The sequence below is a fragment of the Pteropus vampyrus genome, unplaced genomic scaffold (assembly GCF_000151845.1).
Source record: "Pteropus vampyrus isolate Shadow unplaced genomic scaffold, Pvam_2.0 Scaffold215, whole genome shotgun sequence".
In the NCBI taxonomy this organism is placed as follows: Eukaryota; Metazoa; Chordata; class Mammalia; order Chiroptera; family Pteropodidae; genus Pteropus; species Pteropus vampyrus.
The window spans coordinates 2,785,061-2,809,695 of NW_011888996.1; the positions used below are offsets into that span (position 1 = coordinate 2,785,061).

Genomic DNA, 24,635 nt, shown 5'->3' on the forward strand with positions numbered 1-24,635 from the left:
GTTGGTCACTTTTGCTGCTACTGGCAAACTGGACACCCTCAGCCAGGTAAAGCATGGTAAGTGGAGGAACAAGGTGTTGAGCCCATATCTGACTGCTATCCTTGTCCCTGTAGCCATTTTATTCCTGAGCCCATTGAGCAAAAACTGGAGTGGCTCATGAGAAAGACTTCCTAATATCCACAGAACTCCTGATTATTATTGTTTACCTGATTATAAAATGCTTCCTCTGAAGAAAATAGAAGAGACCATGGCTTGGCTGACAAATTATACCTAAGGAAAAGTAAGATACCCCAGGCAACTCCTAAAAAATTATTGATAATGTGTAATGTTATGAAGGACCCTTCCTCAAAGTCTTCAGTCTCCATTCGAAGGCATTTGTGAACTGATTTCTGGGTGGTGAAGGCTTTGTCAGGCCGGCAGTGCAGGAGAGAGGGAGAGGAAGAGGGAGAAAGAAAGGAGAGAGGAGATCAGGAGGCAGGGAGAAAAGGAAAGAAGGAAAGGAAGGAGGGAGAAAGGAAGAGAGACCTCCAAACGTGGTGAAGATCATAGCTTTGTATCACACAACCCTTACAGGAAAATAGATCAAATGGTAGACAATTTGAGCATCAAAATAATGATGGTATTTTGGACTGAATTTTGTGTCCCCCAAATTCATATGTTGAAGTCCTAGCCTCCTGTACCTCATAGTGTAGATGTATTTGAAGATAGGGCCTTTAAAAAGGTAATTAAGGTAAAATGAAGTCATATGGGCAAGCTCCAATCCAGTATGCCTAGTGTCCATATAAGATTAGGACACAGACATGCATGGTGGACAGACCATGTGAAGACATGTGGGAAGACTGCCATGTACCAGCCAAGGAGAGAGGCCTCAGAATGAAACTAACCCTGCCCACACCTTGATCTTGGACTTCTAACTTCAAAAGTGTGAGGAAACAAATTTTTGTTGTTTAAGTCATCCAATATATAATAATTTTGTGGTACTTTGTTTATGACAGCCCTAGCAAACTAACACAGTATAATGTAACTGTATAATGTATAATGTTAGAGTATAATGTAACTGTATAATGTAACATAACCCACTGTATAATGTAAAAGTTTATGAGTTTTTACTGATATAAGTGAATAATGGAGGAAAAAAGGGAAAGTGTTAACTAATACATGTAGAAAGAATAATGCAATTAGAAAAATCACCATTTGTAACCATCATAAAAATAGATCCAAGCATGAATATTAATATATGCTGAAAGTGGCAGATTAAACTTTGATGAGAAATAGGATACTTAAAGTCTCTCCCCATAAATTAGAGTAAAATAGTAACTATTCAGTTGGAGAAGCCTGGCAGACATTGCCTTAACTACATCGTCAATAATAGGACAAATTGACATCACCTGCCTCTTGATATGAACACACAGATAACGTAACATCTGTGTATTTCAGCCCAAACTGCGTCGCCTGAAAATAATCATGAGGAAACATCAGACAAACCCAAATTGAGAAATATTCTACAAAATAAAAAATGTCAAGGTCATGAAAGAGGAAGATGGGGAGAAACTACTTCAGATTAAAACAAACGAAAGAGAGGTAAACTAAAGGCAATATATGATCCTGGATTGGACAACTGACCAAAGTTGAATATGAGGATGGATTAAATGGTATCTACGTTAAACTTCCTTGTGGTAATTGCACTGAAGTTACGTAAGATTAAGGCTGTCACTGTTAGTCTACCAATCAATAGTCACTGACCACAGTCGCCTCCTCCCTCCCCAGCTATTTAGTGATGATTCAGATGATCCCTCCAGCCCTTCACCCTCTCCCCCGACATCATCCCTATCCCTGCTTCAGAGGCCTTTTTCTTCTCTGCCTTTACCACGCCGCCCACCTTCTCCCCTCCTGGCTTCTTGGTCCTGTCCTCTTCTGCTTCCCGGCTCTCTGGCTTCTGGCACCCCGCGCGGCTGCGTGTCCACTCCAGGTGCGCGGCTCCCTGTCCTGCCCAGGGGCTCACCCGCGCCCCGCGCCCCGCTGTGCGCTTGCGCTCTGCAGCCGCAGGAGCAGAGCGCGCAGAATCCGGAGGAACTTTTGAGGCTGCGGGGCCGTCGCTGGGATCCAGGCTCCCGGGCCAACTCCGCGTGGGGCTGGGACGGGTGGCTGCACTCGCCCGCCGGCTGCACTGCTGCCCGTGGTAGCGTCGCCGCGATGGGCTGCTCCAGCAGCGCCCTCAACAAGGCCGGCGACAGCGGCAGGTTCCGCAGCGGTGAGCAGAGGACCCAGCCCCACCCCCTCCCGGGCCTCGGGATTCAGGTCGGCTCGCTCTCCCTGGGGCCGAAAGGTGCGAATCGTACCCACCCCGCCCAGCAGGGGGCGGGCTCCTCCCTGAGGATGGAAGTGAAACCCTGAGCGCAGCGCGACTCCCTTCGGAAATCTGGATTAGCGCTACGGTGACTCAGGGTGCGGCGGTCCGCGTGCGCCCCGACGCGCGAGGCCCAAGGCCGGGCGCTGGGGTTACCTTGTCCACCCGTGTGATCGCGGGTTATTGGCGTTAAATCCCTCATGCGGTTAGCCGCTGCATTCTCTTAAACAGATGAGTAATTTCCTGTCTTTAACAATAGGTGCTATTTAATCTCCTAAAAGTACGAGAAACTTCAGATTATATAAAGGTGCACATCACTGGGAACCATTAGTTTCTGCTCTTAAGGAAAGATGTATAACCGTTATTCTATCAAGACCGCCGCCGTACCATCCTTTCAGCGTTTTGGCGTCCGAGATGGCAAAGGATGCAGAAAGTGTAGATGGATAGTCATTCCTTCAGATAGATCACTGCACTTTTGGAGAAGTCAGACACACTTTCTCCCATCCTTGGTTTACGTGGTTCTCGACCAATATGCACGTGATAAAAAGTGGTCATCACTTAATCTTATAAAGAAATTCAACAAGTATATTTTTAGCGTCTGCTATATAATAGCCAGGTGTGTGGCTAGATGCTGGATATACAAGTGACCCTACTTTTGGGGTTTGGAGGTGGAAAAGACAGACAATAAACAAGTTAAACAAATGGTTAAGATAGTTTCTGACAGTGATAAATGCTGTGAAAAGAATAAACGCGGATTCATGAACTAGAGAATGAATGAATTTTCCAGCTGGTTCACTTCTTAAATTTTGCATGGCTAACATTTTGCACGAAGTTCCCAGGGTTAGGCAAATTCCTTCAAGCTAATTTACAGTCTTCAAGAGGAATGTTTTGGGGGGAATTTTATACTCTGATTATTACTTTTTCACGGGTTTTCTTTTAGCACCTTGCATTATTCCAGTAACACAGAAAAGTCTTCCTCTCTGATTTGTAGTAGAGCTTGCAGGGTTTTCATGAATGTTGTTTCAGAACTCAGACACCGAATCCTAGTCAGAAGTATGTTTTATTGCAGTCATTTTTGTGGTCTCTGATAATTTATTTCTAGCTTCAGTAGATAACAGAAAGCAATACAAAATTTGGAAATAGGAGAGAGAAAAAAACTAACGCCATTATATAAAAGTGATTCCAAACCTCTTGTCATTGACAACAATGTGAAAAGATGGAAAAATCCTTTCCTAATGCAGAGCACTTGCTAACCTTTCTCCTAAAGAGACAAAAGCCTCTGTACCCCCAAGACGCTTTCAAGATGCCAATGCAAGGAGCAGCTTCTTTGATGTTGCTTGTTTTATTCTGTGGAATCGGTTGGATTTTGCATTCTGTTGCATGTTAAATCCTTGTTGATTTCAATATGAAAAACAGGAAACTCATGTTTCAGGAAGATACATCATATTATTTTGGCTTCTCCTATCCCCCGCTGTGCTCTAGGTATCCTAGGGCATTAAATCATCATTATAGATGTTTAAAGATGTATGACAGAGACCATTACTCTTGTAGAGGGGCAAAAATATCCAAGAGGTGGAATGAAGTTTTTAATCCTCTCCGAAAAGAATACATGAACGATAAAAGCATCACCAATATTAATAACCGTCCACCTGAGTCGCACCCTTTATGTTTTTTATTTATGCTTTCATTGCTGTTCTAGGTTTACATGGATGTTGTTTGGAAAGAAATGTTAAAATGCCTGACAATCAATTTTAGTGACTAGGAAATTAATTAATATGCTGCATAAATTGCTCAACACACATATTGAATCAATCAACAGGTATATTTTTCTTCTGAGTCTCAATCAGAAAACATTCTTGTAATTGGATACTTTTGTGTGTTCATCAACATTTCAACTCCATGATCTTGGAGACCCGATAAATAATTCATTCCTGTTTCTGTAACTCAGAACTTCTTTGTATACAATCCTAAGCCTGTGTGTATGGGCTTTTAGATAAAAACAGTCCAATTTTATTAACTGTCCTATACATTCATTTACTCACTGTACCCTCTAGTACCTAACAATGCTTGGTACATAATTGTTGAATGAATTACTTCATAATCCTTATAACAATGCTGTGACTAAGGATTATGATTTCCGTGTTTTACAGATAAGAACAAGTAATTTGTCCAAAGTCACAGGGCTCTTTAAGAGCTGAGCTTTGAATTCAGGTCTGATTCCAGACCTACAGCTTTTCCTTCTTAAACTAGCTTGTGATAACTCGATTTAAACCTGTTTTTTCCTCAAATCACTCTGCATCCCCATTAGATGTGTGGTCATCCACTATGCAAACAGCAAAAGAAATACAATAAAATATATTTATTATAATCCTGAATAAGATATATTATAATAATTATACAAATATGATATGTATAATATGTATATAATTAATAAATTATATAAATAAATAATATACTTATTTATCTCTAGGAATCAGTAAAATATGAAGTTTATATTTGCTTCCAAATTTAAACTAGGAATATTTGGAGGACATTTAACCTTAGAGATATTTTAAACAGAGTACCTAGATGTAGGGAAACTTCCAGTGCCCTCCAACAGAGATACAGATAATCTTCCCATCATAAGAGATTCTTTTAAACTTACAATATGAACCTTAGAACCCCATGAGTTAAAGCTCAAATACATTAAGTTCCGTAGACTGGATTTGTGTTGACAGTTTTCTGTAACTAGCTTAAAAATTGTTTGTTCATGATGCAGTATTAACCTACAAGCAAAAGAATCATAAATAATGAGTTGAACTAGATTACCTCTAAGATCTCTTACAGTTCTTAAATTTTATGACACTGAAATATGAAGGTACTTATTGTCTGGGCTCCAACTTAAATCAAATAGCAGCTACTGGTTGAGAGCCATTAGGTTGAATAAGAAAGTGCTAGTGATCACGTGGAGACATTTGACCTGTCAGACACTGAATCCCACAAGCTTCTTTCTGTCACCTCCAAAGACCACTGACTAGGGATGGAGGTGGAGACTGACCTCTGATTGTAAACAATTAATTATCCAGTGCTACTCAAAATATAGAACCGTGCCTAGTACTTGGTAGTCACACATAGATTTTTAGCGAAAGCCCTGAAATGTGTAAGGCAAGAGGCTTCCCCTCCCCGCCAAAAGGACAATTAGATTGAGTTTGGAATTTCTTGTTTGTGGAAGCAAGTTCTAAATATCAGGGCAATTTCTAGTTTCTATCCTAAGGAGCTGATGGAATCTGAACATAAAGATTTGGTTGAAATCACAGACTTTAATGAACCCAAAGGTCTCTGGGTAGAGTTTTGGCACCTGAACCCTCCTGGTGAAACAGCTCCTGCTTACATGGAAAACTCTCTCCTAAACAAATGCCAAAAGTTTCTTCCCAAAATTTTACAGCTTATGTACCAGTGAGAACCAAGTAAAGAGATGGTAATTATTGCGAGGTTAACGTGTACCTTTCCACTGACAGCTGGAATCATTTATTTGTTCTATCCTGAACTCTCAGTAGCTGCTTGGAGTGCTTGCTGCCTAGGCAATAGGACGCAGCTTGAATTTCAGAGTTATGCGAATTGTTCTTTGTACTATGGAGATACCTTCAGCCTTCAACAGTATTTTCATACAATTACATTTCAGTCCTAAGTAGTCAATTTTTTTTATAATTGAAAAACGAACATCAATAACATTAAAATGAAATTTTATAGGCTTTTCTTTCATACAGATATTATGTAAATGGGATTGTCTTGCATATAGATATTATATAAATGAGATTTCTTTCTTTTAAATGCTAGAAGTCTGGACTGAATCTTGTATGTTTTTGTGTCCCCTCTCGAGCCTGGCACAGAGAGAATGCCTAGTAAGTCTTTGTGTTTGGCCTGGTTATTATGTACAGCTAAGTAAAATGGAATATAATAACTGCATAAATGGCTCAAAAAATTTGAAAACATTTGAAAAATGCATGTAGTGAAAAGCATACTTCCTACCCCACCCCCACCACATGCTTTGCTCTGACCTCACCCATGAGTAAATGCTTTTATTAGTTTTTTGTACATTCTTGCAAATTTTTTTTATACATTGCAAATATTTCCCTCTCCCATCTTCATTCATAAAATGTAGTGTATTATATCCACTATTCTTCACTTTGATTTTTTTTCACCTATCAATATAGAGATCATTCTCTATTAATACATGGAGAACTTCTTTCTCCTTTTTTATACTTACTTAATAATACATTGTGTGATTTATTTAACCAGTCCCTTATTGAAGGACATTTGATTCGTTTTCAGTTTTTTCCTGTTACAAACAAGGCTGCAATTGAATTCCTTTATATATACATCATTCTGAATGTGTACAACGGTAACTGTAGGACAACTTCCCAGAAGCAGCCTTACTAGGTCAAAAGGTATTGCATTTATAATCTTGATAGATAACTGCCTAAATGCTTCCCAAAAGGTTATACCAATTGACATTCTCATTCACAATACAATAAATCTTTTTCTAAAATCGAAGTCTTCCAACATTAGTGTAGCTTCATCGAAACATGGGCATGGAGCAGGAGTCAGGGCACAAGGTAGGAGTTCCCATTTGGTTCTAGGAACTTTAGTCGATGATCTCATTTAATTCCTGCAAAAGCCATATAAGTAAAGCAAATATTAGGATCACCAAACCCAGCTAGAACACCGCAGCTTAGTGAGGATAAGTAACTTGCTCAAGGTCTCAGCTTGTAAGTGATGGGGCTAGGGCTTAAGCCCAACACGTGTGACTCCTAAGCCCCCGCTCTTCTCACAAAGTCCAGTTCCATCTGGGGTCTAGTTCCCTTCTGCCAGAACTTGTCACGTGGCCTTACATATAGGAGAAATGCAGTCCAGCTTTTCTGAGTGGGTGGATGACTGAATGAATGGATTGATGGGAGTTTAGGGGAGTGAGAATACAGTTGAGAAAGGCAGAGGGAGAGTAGGAATCAGGAACCACCAAATAACAGAAATTAGAAGGCCACATCAGGAGAGAGGGGCTCGGGGAGAGAGTGTTTGGTCGTGAGGAGAGTCTCCTAGTCATGCAGGAAAAGGTCAACACGGCAAAACAAAGCTTTATTGTGTTCTGTTAAGTCAAGCTTCTGTAAAGTGGCCACATGTCCTGGCTCGTTTCACTTCTGCGTTAATGTTTTACAATATCAAGTTTAAAGTAAAAACCTAATACTTGTGGTAGTTAATGAAAGGCTCGCCAAAACTAATAAAAAGCATCAAACTTGGTCAGGCTGTGAAACCTGTGTGTATAGTATAGGTAGTAATAGGCAATGATTGCTTTTTTTAGAAAAGCAAAATACCAGAATATAGCTCTCCAAGTGAGTGTTAACGTCTGGAAGGCACCATAATGACCTCAGGAAGCATCCCAGGATTGTCGCTGTCACATCCCTTGAACTTCTCCTTGGGAATTGCCCTCAGCCTCTACAGTTCCTTCTTTTGTATCTGTTCAAGGGTGTCAGAGCTTTGCCCTTTAAGGATGAAGACTGAAAAAAAAAAAAGCTACATTGTAGTTAACAGTTAAAACTCCATGGGAAATATGCTTTATGAGGGTGGGTAAAATAAGCCAGGCAATGCCAATGGCTTAAAAACAGGGCATGGTCCTTGGAAGCAGGCAGAGCAAAGAAAGGGCAACCTGTGTCACTGGGGCAAGTTCAGCTGATGCCACTTGCTTCCTCACGGATGGGCCCAAGGGGCTGTGTTCCCCAGGATAACTGGGCTGGGCTGTGGTGACCAGGTGGCTGTAGCCCCACACACGGCGGGACAGGTAACCCTCTTTTCTCAATGGTCCCTTTGGCCTCGCTTCTAGTCTGGCTTCTCTAACAGCACAAAAGACCTAAAGGCTTGATAACATGCCATTTATTTATACTGACAAGCTCTTAACATTCAAATCCATACGGTTTAACTTTCATTGAGATGAACACGTCATATTAGGCCAGTTTAGAGAAATAAAGTGTCCAAATGTACATTAAATAGGGAAGTCAACATTCAAGAAGTTCAGGAAGTATTAGCAAAAAGCAAAACAACACCCCTGCCCGACCTATCCACTTTCCAGGTCACTAACAGTCACATTCGTTTACATACAATAGACTCTGTGGCCATGACAGTATATTTAAAAGTGAACTTCAAAACAGCACTTCATCTAACACAGATAAATATAAAAAGAACTGGACCTTATAGACCAAAGGTCGAAAAGACTAATACCAGGGGGCTGCTCGACAAGCCTTTTGTAAGGCCTGAGCCCCTAAGCTTTCCTGGCTTCTTTACAGCTGTTCCAGATGCCTTCCCCCAGCTTCCCTCCCACCCGGACCCTGGCCAGGCCCTGCTCTCTCAGCGATTGACCTGCCTCCTCTCCACTAAAAGATGGGAGAGTGTGATCTACTTCCTTCACCTACAGTCATAAAGATGTACCATCAAACCAAGTGTTTTATCTTTTTTTTCTTTTATCTTTTCTTTTCTTTTTTTTTTTTGTCTCTCAATTCTCTGCTCTCTTTACCAGGACAATCATTTGGGGCCAGTAGTTTTTCAAGCCTGTAATATATTTGATTTTACATTCAGTGAAAAGGACCTTTCTGTTCTCTTCAGCAGCTTGCCTTTGAAACCTAGTCCTAAAGGGTCCTTGTAGGATGAGAACGTTCAACATTTCACACTTTGCAGACTGCTCTGATTCATCTATCATTATTATCTTCTCAGCCTTGCCCGGCTAATTCTGCTCTAGTCTATTTATGGTGACAGAAATATATTTGTCCCTTTGTTGTGTGTAGCAGAGCTTCCTAGCCTGTGAGAATGGGTTACAGTGTGCCAGCGTTTCTCCTCGTCTCAAGGGCAGCCCAGTGAGGTCCACCAGGTGCAGCTTCTTCCATCACCCCAGTGTGCTGTGCAGATACCGTATCTTCTGTGTGCCAAGACCCACTAGGAGATTCATTCCAACTGCTCTGTCATTTTCATTAGTTTCTCTTACTGGAGGTAACATCTGCCTTCAGCAAGGACCTCTGTTGAAGTGTCCTCCCCAACCATCCTCCTCACTTCTTCCCCTCACTGTCATTGATAATGATAAGGAACAATTTCTTTTTTCTATTATTGATAATGATAACAAACTCTTTGATTTTTTTTTTTTTTTTTTTGGTGGTGGGGAGCCTGTTCTTACTCTTTTCCATTTTCCTAAAATTGACAGGAACTGCATAGTTTCTTTTGGCTAATTTCCTTTCCCTTTGTTTGCCCTGGAGTAGCCTCTACAGGACGTCTGGTTATGAGAAGTTTTTGTGTGTGTGTGTGTGAGTGTGTGTGTGTGTGTGTGTGTGTGTGTGTGTATGGGAGGGTGAGAAAGAGACAACACACATGCATCCTTGAGAGAATTTCAACATACTGAGAGACAGTATAGAGCGCTGATTAAGAATGTGAATCTGGAGTTAGACTGGATTCAAATCTTGGTTCAGGATCATTTAGTAGTTGTGACTTTGAGCTACTGGCCAACTCCAGCTCACCACCTATTTTAGTATTTCAAGTTTTGGGGGACACAAACATGCCCATTCATCTACATATCATCTGTGGCTGCTTTCTCACAATGATGACAGAGTTGAGTAGTTGCAATAGTGACCTCATGTTTGGCAATGCTGAAAATATTTACTATCTGTCCCTTTACAGGAAAAATTTGCTGACCCCTGGCCTAGAATATTGCTAGTAAGTCCTCAATAAAATTATCTGTCATTGATATCAATTTTAATAAATCTCAAATTTTCTTTATTTCTTTTCCAATATCAAGTTTTATTTTTTTCCTCAAGATCAAGTTCTATATCTCTGAATTTGTTGATTTCTTGACTTTTTTACTTTTAGTGAATTTGTTAAAAGAATGGGACAATTAATAATATTAAGTCAGTAATAGTACAAGTAGTACATAGTTATTCAAAAATCATAAAAGAGGAATGTGAATGGCCAAAGTTTACAAAACAGTTTTTCTAAGGCTAGCTTATCTTATTCTGCAAAGTTACTTGCTCTTATACACTTACTCCTATAATTTTTAAAAAATGAACTTTATTTCAGATTAGTTTTAGATTTACAGAAAAGTTATGAAGGTAGTACAGAGTTCCCATATACCCCACATCCACTTTCTCTTGATTTTTAACATATTAGTTGGATATGTTTGTAATAATCATGAACTAATACCGATACATTATTATTAACCAAAGTCCGTACTCTGTTCAGATTGCCTTCGTTTTTTCGAATGTCCCGTTCCTGTCTCAGAATCCCACCGAGGATGTCACATCATGTTTAGTCATCATGTCTCCCTAGACTCCTCTTGGCTGTGACAGCTTCTCAGACTTGTTTTTGATGACTTTGGCAGTGTCAAGGAGTCCTGGTGGAGTATTTTGTAAGCTTCTAGGATTAGGATTTGTCTGATGTTTTCCTTATGATGTGATGAGGGCATGGGTTTGGAAGAAGAAGACCACAAAGATAAATACCCTTCTTATCATAGCGTACAGGTTCTCGACACGACTTATCACCACCTCGTAAATGTCTCTGATACTCCTTTTGGAGACTCTGAAGCTTGAAGAAGGTTAAGAGTAGATGTTTGTTTTATACACTAATTTTAGTGAAATCTTCCAGTTTAATCATTTCCATGATTCTTGGTCAAACCTGCTTCTTTCTAGATTGAAGCTTTTTCTTTATGCTCTGCTTTATGAAGAAAACAAGCTCATTTTAATTCAGTTTTTGATCGTCTGTGCCAGAAGACCAGTGCTGGCCTCACAGGTGCATAGGGCCTATGAGAGAAAGACTTCTTTGTTACAAGTGGCTTTTCATTCTGGGAAAGAAAATCCCCTACATCCCTTAATGTGATCTATACTAACCATGGAAGCAAAGCCATCTGCATTACATGCAGATCCCTAACAGAGAGTAGTAGCAGCAGTCAGCGGGAAGACCTGGAGTCACAATCCTGCTTGGTCTGCCCACTGCTCTTTCTGGTACAGGTGGCTTTCAGGGTACACTAACCACCTGGACTTGAAGCCCAAGTCTGATGTGAGTATGACTGCTTTGTTGCAAAATTTGTTGCATCTCAGCCACAAAGTTGCTCCCTGCTGATGGGAATGCTCCCTTCTCAAGCACAGATACCTGTTCTTGGCCACAAGCCTTGTACACTGCACCCTGCCCGAATCAGGTACAGAGCCTAAGCTGGGAGAACAGCCACCTCACGTTAGTGTAGTCACCTGCTGACAGCTCTTAGAGTGCAAAGGACAGAAGGTATTAACCTTAATTTCAGATGAGGAATTAGAAGACCTTTTTTTCCTGACCTAGCTGAAGTAGATTAGCAAACCCACCGAGTTCTGTGAAATGATGGAAGCCGGAGAAAAATCTCACTCCCCAGTGTTGAGCTCACTTAGACCAGCTCAGGCCCTCAAGTCATTGCTAAATCAGTATACTGATCACGGTGTGACGGTGGCGTGTGAGCATAAGGATGGAGACCATGCCAGATTTCTGACAGGCAGCGATGCCTGGGAGAATGAGGGACACCCACACCACTAGCAGTTCCGTGTGTTCATCATCCACTTCAGTCTCTTCTGACTAGCTCCTTTATGGCTTCCCTGACAACCCCAGAGTGCTAGTATAGATAGCTTAACCACCTGGGGACCTTGGAAGGATACAGATTCTGGTTCAGTGCATCTGGGATAGGGCCTGCAAGTCACCATTAAAAGAACAACAGCAGCAACAACAAAAAAACTCCCGGGCAGTGCTGATGGGGCAGGTTCGGGGGCTATAATTTTCCTTAAAGCACCTAAATCTTCAAGGTAGAATCACACTTCCTTGGGCTCAAGTTTGAGCTCTGACACTCCTATCTGTATACCCCTCCTAGATAAAGGTTCTTAATCTTTTTGTGCCAGATTTCCTCAACTGTGTAATGGAGATAATACAGGCATACCTCAGAGGTATCGTGGGTTTGATTTCAGACCACTGCAATAAAGCAAACATCTCAATAGTGTGAGTCACACAAAGTTTTTGGTTTCCCAGTACATATAAAAGTTATACTGTAGTCTGTTAAGTGTGCAGTAGCATTATGTATAAAAAGGTAATGTGCATAATTTAAAAATACTTTATTGCTAAAAAATGCCGATCATATCTGAGCCTTCAGTGAGTTATAATCTTTTTGCTGGTAGAGAGTCTTACCCTAGTAACATCAAAGATCACTGAATACAGGTCACCATAACAAGTATAACAATAATGAAGAAGTTTGAACAAGAATTCCCTCTACTGCACAAATTACCAAAATGTGATAGAGACATGAAGTGAGCAAATGCTGTTGGAAAAATGGTGCCAATAGACTTGCTCGATGCAAGGTTGCCACAAACCTTCAGTTCGTAAAAAATGCAATATCTGCGAAGCACAATAGAATGAGGTGTGCCTGTAATGGACCTGCCTTGAGGAGTCATTGGGAAGATTGAATGAGGTAACCCATATAAAGCTCTAGGCATAGCGCCTTAGTAGATGTTAGCCAGTGTTGTTTCACTTTAGAGAAACATGGTTGGCGAGGCCTGTTTAGGTTAATACCGTGTCACAATCTGTACATTGCAGAGACATAATCTTCACTTTCTCTCTCTTATTCTTTGTGTGAGATGTCTCTGATTTTGTAGATTAGATTTCTGCCCAAATGTTGGATAGCTATGTGCCAATAATGACCATCCATCAATGAATCTTTTTTAGTGGTGAATACTGTAGATAATTTCAAAAGTGATGTTTTATGCAATAGATTTTTTTTTTTTGAAATAAGAATGTCTCTTACAGGAATCTAAAAGAAATCAAAGTAAATGAAATTGGGAAAATCATATCTGAAGGAGGGGATTAGCATTTGTGCAGTGGCACACAAGGACAGTGTTTTTATGTACTTTGATGAGGGAAAAGGGAAAAAATTCATAGAGTAGTACCACAGATAACTCCACAAATGTTTGTTGGATAGATGGATAAATAGTAGAATGGAATTGAGGAGAAAGCAAAGTAAGAAAATGAGAAGATGAGCCGGCTCTTCCCTTGGAGCTGACTCAGGCTGCATTCCTGGTTCCCCAAATTCAAAAGCTACAAGAACCTAGAAATGGCGACAAGGGAAAAATACCAGGATCCCCCTTTCTCATTGATTCTCTAGAAAACCCAGCAGACATACCAGCGAAGTCTTTGGAATGTCTGATATGTCATAGCCAGGAGTTAGGAAATACTGACCTCAAGTTTTTCTCCTTCTTGGGTAGAAACTTTTCATTTCTGATTAGGGTAACGAACTGAATTGAAAAGCTTCCACCATAATGTGAATTTCAGGTATGTTAGCTCTAGTTCTAATCCTTTCTGTAATGTTGCCTAGTATTTAATTTCTTTGTCTGCCTATCACAACGGTGCTTGCAACAAGGGTTCTGTTAGTTCAGCTGTCACAACAAATTTGTGCATGGATCAACTTACAACAGAATCAGGAGAGATAATGAGCACCAAAGGATTAGGCCCAGAGCAGTGTATGATTTGATAAAATGTAGGGTTCAGAAAACAGACACATCTTTAAACAACTCTGGATGTGGAAACAATGCATCTGTCCACAATGTTTATTACATAATAATACAGATTAGGCACAGAACGTCTCCTTTTGTGGACAAAAGAGCTCACTGCTTTTTAAGTTAGAGTGCTAGACAAAGTGATGTCGTACCTTCTTCTACCTCAAGCAGGTATGTTAGGGATTCACAAAACCATGGAGACAGAGTGTGTGGAGACCTGTGGGTGAGAGGTAATGCATAGAGACCATGTTGGGCTTACTGAGGGGAGTAGCGGTCATTTGAATTTCCCTGAAGACGGTAAACTCTAGGAGAGTAGGAACCAGATCTTCCTTTTTAACTGCTGTAGCCCCTGTGCTTAGCCCAGAGTTGGCTTATCGTAGACACTTGATGAATATTCGATGAATAAAATGAAATCAAAGTCAACAATGAAACTTATTTATTTATATAAAAAAGTTATCAGTGGCCTCCATTAACGCCGCTCAAGTCTGGTCAAATTGTGGCTGACATTGTGAGAACTAATCTATTTTCCATCAACAATCATGTTTTAGAATTTATGATGGTAACAACAGGATTTTATAAGTCAACATTGACAGCTTTGTAGTGTTTAGGTGACGCTTTAGCCAAGCCCTTTAACATCGCAGTTCATTCTTTCTGTTGCTAAGTGAGCTATAATTTATTGACAGAGCCACCACCAGCCACAAAGGACCTTTGTGAAATTAGAAAAAGAAGCCCTCCCCACCTGTGGCACATGCAGTCCTGCAGGCGCCCGCAGGCTGGAGGTCAGTGGCCTCTTCAGTAGGACATCCCTGTGCGGAGAAAAACCTGCCTGGCCGTGCTCTGTGCCCCTGTTTGCTGAGCACCTGAGGTCAAACAAATCTAAAAATTGTACTTCCGTAGTTGGGGATAAGAATGTTCTTAAGGATATGCGATCTGGTGCCAGAAAGGAGACATTAGTGGTAACTGTAGACTTTTTTGCTGTGTTCTTTGAGAGCTGGTTTGAAACTACTATTTCTTTTCCGACCTTTTTATTTATTTACTCTGATCTTTCTTCTTTTCCAAATAGTCTCAGAGAAAGGTACTAGTATTAGAATGAATAGAATTACCTTACTTTTTTGTCTGTCCACCACGATTTCTTCCTTGCTAGCCCATCAGATGATGGGCTAAGTGATGGCTAAGACTGATTGTCACTCAGTGGGTGCCACTCACTGTGCTAGTGCTTTCCAGGTATTGTGTAATCCTCAGAACAACTCTACTAATACTCCTCCCTCTCTACAGGTAATGAAACCGAGGCACAAAGAAGGTTAGTAAGGGTAGTAAGTGGCAGAACCAGAATTCAAACCAGCTACATTAGAGGTGTCACTTTCAAGGTCAAAAGATTTCTGTCCTCCCTTTTTGATGGCTCTCATCTATCACATAGGGAAAAGAACTTTTAGGCGATTACTTAGGAGCTATTACCTCTAAAACACACTTATTTAAAAATTCAGTCAGAGTGCAAATAATCACTATAAATTACAAAATAAATGTGTCACTACACTTTTAGCATTTTCTTTATTTTTTGTGGTGATCATTTTAAAGATGTTTTAGCTCCTTCGGACTCCCCCAGGAAAAATATTAGGAACAGTGACATTCTTTTGTAATATTTCTCAGCTTGGTTGACTATTTTTAGGTTATTATAAAAATATTAAAAATGTTGAGGACATTTACCTATGTTGAATATATCATTAAAATTTGGAAAAGTGCATAAGTATGAAAATTGATACTGCGATCATGGGTATAAATAATGTAGTTATGGTACAAGTTGATAGAACCCTTAGACACTTAAGATACCATTTGTGGATAATAAATTTTCACAAGGATTTTGATTTTGGGGGAAAAAACTTGTTTTAGACTGATAGCATAATATATTTTTCAAAATGTAAAATCGAGTGGCCATGATTCGGGTGTGTCAACACAGTTTTTCCCCACTGCTTCCTGCTCTAGAAGGGTGATGACTTCAGGATGCACCCACAGCTGGCACAGATGGATGAAAGGAGTTTATCTCATTTAACTGACAGTACTAATCACTGTAATAACTATTTTACCAGAAAATATAATTTGGCAGATGTCTGTGATTAGTGTATTAACACATTTCCTTATTAATTCCCTAGGGCAGTCATCACTAGAACATCCTTGTGTGACATCTAAATGAATCGTCTTGTCATAATGAATTTCTTTATAGACCTGAGAAATCATTTTTGTTAAGTTGCCTTACAGGCTATTAATTCGAAGGCTTCATTCATGACGAGGCCGGAAGGGAGGTCAAGGACAGCCTTCCTCCTACTTCCATCATGTGGACCTTTGGGGCCCACAACCTACTGCCCTGCATCTCACAAAATCCTTCCTGAACTCTGCTTCTCCAGCCTCAGGCACTAATTTCTCTCCAGTTCTGGAGGCCAGATGGGAAATAATTTGCTATGAATAAATGTATTAAGAAGAAAAATAATTAGCAGCAAGTTGAATTAATGATAACACCTAAATTAAGGAAGTGAAGAACCGTGACAAATATTAACTTGGGGAAAAATGAAAAAATTTTTACACACATTAATAGCTTGCTATGTAGCTTAGTTCTTCCAAGCAGACATACTGGTCATATGTACATATGACAATATAGATATAACCCAATTACAACATAATTGCTATATAAAATAATTACTAATATACAATCACTGAATTGAAAGGAAATATGAATGTGTATGGGAGAAGGTGGGTTATGGGACAGGTGGGCATAAAAAGAGCTAAGTCTTTATTTTCCATAGTGGGAGTTAATTGCAATGCCCAAACTAAAAAAATCACGAAAAAGCAATTCACTTGGAGATGTAGAAAAACTATCCCTCCCAAACAGATAAAAGAATGAAAATATTTGCCCCTAGAGAACTGAAAATGGGAAAGAAGTCCTGAGTATTAGCTGTACAACTTAACTTAGACAGTTCTTTAAAATATATACATATATATCCAGGGTAGGGGAGTAACTTAGGGAAAAATAAGAAAAAAAGAAAAACTGTCTTTAGCAAAAAATTATAGAGGAAGAAATATATCACTAAGAGGCCCAATTTTTATGTGTAGGGTTATTTTCCTTCAGTATTTCCCCCTTTATTTGTGACTGATTTTCTTCTCTTCCTTTCACCCTTTCTCCCTTTCTTTCAACATTGATATATATTGCTATGTATAAAATTGATAGTTGACTTATTGAGCACTTAATTATATAGCAGAAATTATGCTAATAAACACTTTATATGCATTATTTAAATTGATTAACCCAATTGTGAGTGCTGATTTTTTAACTTATAATTATTTTCTTATTTTAGCATTTGGTCGTCATAATCATTTTTTCATGGTACAATAATATTTCATCTAGAGGAATATTTATTTTTTCCCCCCAGTTTTTAGACTTCTAAGTTATTTTCCAGCTTTTGCTATTGTAAAGAATACTGGGATGATATACTTTTCCCCAAAGCATTTTCCTGACATTTATGCTTTTAGAATAAATTTCTAGAAGTAGGATCACTGGGTCAAAGAGTATAAACATGTTGCCACATTGACTTTTACATTCATGCAAAAATATGAATGCAAACATATGAAAAAATGTGAAGCAATGTGTCATGCAACTCTGAGACAGGTGGGAGAGATAGATTCACTGTCATTTTATGGATGCGATCACTGGGGACTAAGTTCCCAAGGTCACGCAGCCAGAGGAAGAGCCAGAAGTAAGATTCACGTTTTCCAACTCTCTCTTGATTTCTCTTTCCCCTGTGACTCCCAAATGAAGTGAAGCTCAGGCTGACCGGTCTCTGCCACCTTCCTTCCCAGACATCTTAGTTTTACCTAGCGACGCTTCTCTTCCTTTCACTGAGGGCCATTCTACTTTAGGAGGCAGGTAAGACCTTTCAAGCAGCTCAAGGCACACACATGGTGAAATCATCTCTAAGTCTAAAGCAGAGAAAAGGTGGGACAGGGAAAAGAACACGAGAAAACAAAATGAATGTACTGAATTAGAATATGGGACGGGAGCCATGGGAAGGTACAGAAGGAGCAAACAGGAAAAAAAAAACCCTGTGAATTTGGAGGACTTTAATGTTTAAGATGAGGTGTGTGAGTTGAAGACAGTAAGATTTGAATTAGGGAGCGTTAGGTTGCGGTGTGGCCCTTCTGCATTTAGTTGTACTGTCTTGAACTGTTAAATCTACTTCTTGATAGCAACATATTTTCTCAAGATAGAAACTATACATTAATGTGTATTCTCTTTTATTTATTTTTCAAGCAAATCATCAAAAAGTAACTTCAAATATGTATTTTTCAGCCGCAGAAGAAAGTGAGTCCTGCCTCGCCCAACCCAAACCATGTACACTGGGAAGAGAATCTACTATTTATGGCAAGGGACAAAAGGAAAGCCTTCCTCCATTGGAGAAGCTCAAGATTTCAGCGGTGTCTACAGCTAATGGCGTTAAATCTCTCCATGAACAGCCCCTGGCAAATGATGCGGCAGGCCCTCCAGGATCCATGGAGGAGACTCAGCCTCTAGAGGGACCCAAGGAGTCTGGGCCACCTCTGCCAGGTGGCCAAGATGATACTCCAGGGGCAGAAGAAAAGAAGGAAGACATGGAAGCAGTGACAGAGGCTCAGCCTTCAGAAGGAACTGCTGAGACCGAACCTTTAGAAACAGAAGGCAAGCATCAGCCTTCAAGGACAGCAGGAGAGAGGGACTGTCCTGGAGTAGTGGGAGGTACTGAGAATCCACAAACGGCCAGAGAGATGAAACCTCAAGGAATAGCTGAAACCACCCCCTCTCTGGGAGCAGGTGGAGAACCACAACCTCAAGAAGCAATGGGAAAGGATAAACAGCCCCACCTCCTAGAGACAGTTCCCAAGGAGCCTGAATCTCTAGAAATATTGGAGGGAAGTCAGCTTGTGGAAACAGCAGAAGAGCAGCAACTTCAAGAAACACTGGGAAGAGACAAGGAGTCCCAACTTCTAGAAGCAATTCCCCAAGAGAATGGATCTCCAGAAATATCGGAAAGAAGTCAGTTTGTGGAGACAGTGGAAGAGCAGCATCTTCGAGAAACAATTCCCAAAGAGAACAGATCTCCAGAAACATCAGAAGGAAGTCAGCTTGTGGAAACAGCTGAAAAGAATGATTTGACTCATAAAATTTCCGAAGGTCTAGGAAACATGGAACAAATCCAACCTGAAGATATAGTCGGAATCATGAAGCATCCAACAGGAACTCTAGAAACAGGGACGAATGTGGAAATGGTTAGGAAGATTCACACCAACAAAGAGGACCAAAACATCGAAGGTAAATCTATGTCATTAAAGATTCAGGGTGCTCAGATGTGCTCCATAGATAACCTCCGGGGATAGGGGGCAGCTGACGTATAGCCATTGAAATCTTCATTTCAAGTGGTTGAAGTTCATTTGACCCAAACCAAAAAGGTTTCCATACCTGGAAAATGGGCATTTGGCTTTCAACAGAAAATTTCTAAAGCATAGTCTGTGTCCAAATTCTTAACCTAGAGTTTTATTGTTGAATAGAATCAAATATTGAAGGCAACGTGTTAAAATTGCTGAATTTTTCCAAGTCTGCTCTTCATCAGGCCCCATGTATGGTATAAAGATCAAAAGTAAAGATGAATAGATGGTTAGTGGAGGAATTGACCTTCTAATGAAAGAATACACAAATAATGGATCTCAGTATGTAATTTTCATCTTTGCCAGTCTTATCCTCAGAAAATTACTGTCAGTCTGCCCCTGTCCTTTTATAGTCTTTTTACCTTTATGAGAAGACTAGAAAAAAATCCTTTATGTCTTCTTGGCATATGGTGTTTTTCAAATGTGCTTTACCAGTGTAAAACAAATGGTATCTATACTGTTCTTTATGGGAGATATAATTAAAAAATAACCTTTCTTCTAGGGCATGATTTATATTTTGGTAAATTTTAGTTTCACACTACAGTATAATTAAATGAAACTTTTATCTATCTGTTTCTTAATTCTTGCATTTATTAGTGCAGCAGTGTTTGAGTGCCTAATCATACACTAGGTGCCGGGGTACAGAAGAAGTAAGAGAGAGTCCTCGAGGGAGTCACAGTTTAGTAGAAAGAAGGCACAATTTAAACAAATTCTCACACTCTATTGGGGGAAGTGCTTTGAAGAAGGTGTGTAAAAGTGCTCCCAAAATGACAAATGAAAGGCAAGTAGTAGCATATATTAGACCAGAGCTGGCAAACCCAAGTCTTCTAGGCCTAAGGTAATGACAGACAGGGAATGAAGTGAGGGACACGTAGAATGTTGTGGGGAGCCAGAGGGGACCTTGGTAAATAAGAACCTGGTCCTGCCAAGAGAGGCAGCTGCTTTGCGGCTCCACCTGCAAGCCCAGGGCCACTGCTGCCCCAGCCGACTCATCTGGGAAACAGAGAAGGTGCAACATCCAGACTCTTAAATATTCCCCATCTTTAAGTGTTCAACGATTGTTTTCTTTAAACACTAAATGGCCAGATGAGGCAGGTTTCTGGTCACCCTTAGGTTACCTTTTGATTTAGATATATATGGAACTTCCTATTTATAATATGTTCTACTGTTATTTCTTGGGTAATTCTGCATCCTGATTTTACGTAAGAGAATGCAAGATTCGGAGATGTTAGTGCCATTGGCATTCAGAGGATCTCAGAGAACCAGGGCGATCACCTTTCTTGATACCACCAGAGAAACTTATTGTTTAGACCTAAAGATTAAGACCTGTCCCCATGAGAAACCAGCTGTGGGGTACTTTATTGTTGATGCTAAATGGTCACTTTGGTTACTTTTCCAGGTGAGACAGGAGAAAAGGTTGAAACAAAGATGGAGGATGAGAAAATAAATGAAGAGGCTGAAACAAAAGAAGAAGAAACAGGAGAAGCTGTGGATCTTTCGGCAACCACATAGATAGATATGGTGATGGGACAGTGAATCTTCTCTAACACGGCGCGTTACAACAGAGAAGACAGGAAAATGTAGTGAAGCTTGTGGTTAGAGATCTTATCTTTCAGCATCTACATGTTTCATACAAGGAGCGTCGTTATCATGTTCTTGATTACATTGTTCCATAAAACTGCTAAGCTGTAAATAGTTTTCTTAGCTACATAGAATAGTTATACATTTAAAACTACAATAGCCAGAGCCAATAATAACTAAAGTATATGATCTTTTAAGAGTGTAAGGGTGTTTTCTTCATTGTGGCAATGAGTCCATTCAGTATAGAAAACGAGACCCTAAAATTAAAATATAAACCTTTAGGGATAGTGATTAGAGGTAGGAGTTAGCAAATCTTTGAAAGTTCAGGATAATAAAGTGACACCGTTATAGTTACAGTGGAATAAGAATAAGAATGAACAACAAAACAGGGCAATCTCTATTTAGTATGTCTTTCCTAGCACAGAATTTAAAGGTAGTAGAAACCTTAGAAAGTATGTCATCTAATTACTTTCTCATCTTAAGTCTATCTACTACCATAGAGCCTTGCTTATCATGGGATGTTAAATGTTAACATTTAATGTTAACAAAATCCTTGTCAAAGGAATGCAGACTCTGGTGCTGTTGCAAGATTAGGCATTTTCACAATGAAAAGCTTCATGTTTTCCATGTGCCATTTTGAATCAGCTATTGATTTTACACTTATGTGAAGTGTTTCAATCGATATTATCATTTCGATTGACATTTAAGGTTTTTTAAATTAATTGGATTTTAAATATATTTTTAGAGGCAACAAACAGCAAGAATTAAAACCCAGGTTTGTTGCCTCTCGGGCGTTATTCTTTGGGCCCAAATCTTTTTTAGATTATTGTGATTTAATAGGCTTTAGGGTTCGAAAGGAGCTAAGAAATCAAGATTTAAAAACCATCTATTTCATTAATGTAAATGATGCACCATAATAGAAAGTCATTTTTCAAGCATTCTTCCAAAGTTGCCAAGGGATTTTAGTAAATAATTATCTGTAAATAATAATGATAGCAACCTCACCCACCATTGAGTGCCTTGTGTTTATGAATATTAGGATAGAATTATATTCTGGAAATATTTGGTTTATTTATCTTATTTGTAAATACATATTTTTAAGATTATTGCTCAGATGAATTAACTGGACTCTTTTGCTTTAGCTTCTATGTTAAAATGACTAATAAGATGATCTGCAATTAATTTTAACATAAGATACAGGGAAGAATCATCATTTTTATTCTAATTTTAATATTAGTTTATGTTTCTGACTTTAAAGAATTGAGGCAGACAACAAGAGGAGTTACTTGAGTAAATGACATCATTCTTTCTGCTACGTAAAGATGTCAGATGGTGATTTCGAGAGCAAGGACTGTTTCATGTATCTTTGAATTCAGGCATTTAGCTCCTTTAATAGACCATAAGAGGTGCTTGATAAATATTTGTTGAATCAATAAATCAATAATAAATACCAAGGGTTCCCATTTACATTTAATTCATTAATACAGAATATATTTAAAATATGAATTTGTGTAATACTAACATTTTCCTGCCAGGGCTGCTCAAGCTCAGTAACAAGCTACACATATTTGGTATAGTACCAAAAGCAGCAATATTTTTGGGTCAGAAAGTTATATAAATCCAGCTACATTTTATAATCCATAGATGTTTTTCCTGACAAAAATATATTTTTATACAGATATCTAGTAAGTAGGAAATGTCAGAGCTGAGTGTAAAATATGAATGATCACCTTAAAAAGTGGAATTATACTCTTATCAAGTACCAAAATAGTAGGACTCATTTATGTAATAGGCATAAAAGTACATTCTCTGTTGTCGGGATTTCTTTTTCAATATCTAGCATATGTTAAAGAGATCTATTCAGAACTCATTCTTGAAAGACCTCTTTCTCAAAAATATTGTTGTATAGTTGTAAAAGTTTTCAAATTTTTTATTAATCCCATTTATTTTCCATTAATGACTAAACTCGTTCTCAGAAGATTTTGGAAATTTATAAATTTCTAGCACTTTTATACTTTTGGCCTTCAATATGGTTACTAAGACCTTTTAAGAAACTTTTCTCTTTCTTTTAGATAATACTGTTTTTTATTCAACACCTATAAAGTTAAAATGTTGTGTCATATCTGAATATTACAAAATTGAAATATTCCATCTAAATAATGTTAATTTTTAAAACAAAATTAAAGTAATGTGTCTGTAGTAAAACTCAAATAATACAGAAGGTATAAAATGGGCAGTGAAATTCTTCCCATATCCTTTAGTCCTTCTATAAAAAGATAATAAAGTTTCTTGTGTATATTTCCACAAGAAGGTAATGTATATGCCAGGCTATATATATATGCTAAAACATAAGTATATTTTAACAGGTCCACATTTTAAACCACAAATGACAGTTTATATAGTCCTTGCATTGTGAAAAGTGCATGTAAAACTCATATATCTTAATCTATGTTAGATTAAGACTGATGGTATAGCAAAGTGCATTTTGTCACTAAGTCCCTGACTCTGAGAAGAGGTCATCAGTTTTGCCCCAGAATGAAAATGCACAAGTGGGAGATAAGGCTTGAGCTGTTTATAATGAATTAATAGAAAAACTACTATCAGAACTGGATATTTTAATCCTGGGGTGCCATATAGCCACTTATGTCTAACTGTGGGGAAATGGTGAACAAATGATTTGCCAAGCGAGCATCCCCAGTAGGGAGAGAGTATTTGCATTTACCAGTAGAGAGTGCCAGTTGCAGATCTAGGAAATTCTCAGTCCAAACTCCAAAACTCTTGGCCAGAAGTGCACTGTACCCACTCACAGGATAGGAACGTGTGGTCAACCTGTGACCTTCTTGTTTTTTCCATTTAGACTTTGGAGTAAGAACGTCTAGCATAGCTATTAGCCTTTGAGTAGTCAAAACACCCACATCACCCTTCCTTTTTTTTTTTTTATGCCTATAGCACCTGGTCTTCCTAGGTGGTCTCCCATCCAAGTACTAACTAGGCCCAAGCCTGCTTAGCTTCCGAGATCAGACTGGATCGGGCGTGTTCAGGGTCCACATCACTCTTAACAAACGCTTTATTCCACACTCGACCTTGAATTAAGACTGGCTTTTAAAGAAAAATGTTTTTTTCCACATTTAACTAATCAAAGAGTGTTGGATGGTCATGGTGAAATAATCTTAGTAGGGTTTACATCTGTGGTCTTTTGGAAAATGCAATAGCCTGCTAGAGCATCTAACATTACAAGCATTTCATTTTTATAAAGATAACTTGATGACTCCATTCTGAATTGCTTCACAAATGCCAGTAATGTGAACATCATAAAGCCATCCATGTCTCCTGTACACATTTGTAAGGTAAAAGGAGAATGGTCCTCTTCTTTCTTTCCCTACACCAAGTAGCAAGGTGTGGCTGTGTTGGAAAAGTCGAAAGCACTTACTTACAAGATGTGATTTAATCTAAAACTTTTTCAGCTCCTCTCCTCCGCAGAGCTTATAAAGTTAACAACCATTTGGTTATAATCCCAAGGTTTTAATTGCAGAAACAGAATTGATGTAATTTCAGAGAGCAGCTGACAAGTGCTGAATCTCTCTTTTCAGTTTTTTATTACCATCAGCACAAGTAAGGGAACTCTCTGGCGTAACTGATTCATATAGAGTCAGGTTAGAGGCCTTTAGCTTTACTTCAGAAATACCACTCAGCACATT

At 39.1% G+C, this 24,635-nt stretch overlaps 1 protein-coding gene and 1 pseudogene across 1 annotated transcript; one reads left to right on the forward strand and one right to left on the reverse strand.

The window, feature by feature from the left end:
* Positions 1–1,828: 1,828 nt before the first annotated feature.
* Positions 1,829–20,892, forward strand: ERICH5 (glutamate rich 5). The gene is made up of 3 exons (XM_011372910.2): positions 1,829–2,251; positions 18,248–19,243; positions 20,756–20,892. Exons 1-3 carry the CDS (start codon positions 2,194–2,196, stop codon positions 20,866–20,868), a joined length of 1,167 nt encoding a protein of 388 aa, XP_011371212.1. The 5' UTR covers positions 1,829–2,193; the 3' UTR covers positions 20,869–20,892.
* A 2,985-nt stretch (positions 20,893–23,877) lies between these two features.
* LOC111747244 lies at positions 23,878–23,997 on the reverse strand (annotated as a pseudogene).
* Positions 23,998–24,635: the final 638 nt, after the last annotated feature.

Coding starts and splice junctions, on each gene's coding strand:
- ERICH5 (XM_011372910.2), top strand. CDS start 2,194: ATGGGCTGCTCCAGCAGCGCCCTCAACAAGGCCGGCGACAGCGGCAGG. Junction 2,252..18,247: donor CAGCGGCAGGTTCCGCAGCG/GTGAGCAGAGGA, acceptor TGTATTTTTCAG/CCGCAGAAGAAAGTGAGTCC. Junction 19,244..20,755: donor AGAGGACCAAAACATCGAAG/GTAAATCTATGT, acceptor TTACTTTTCCAG/GTGAGACAGGAGAAAAGGTT.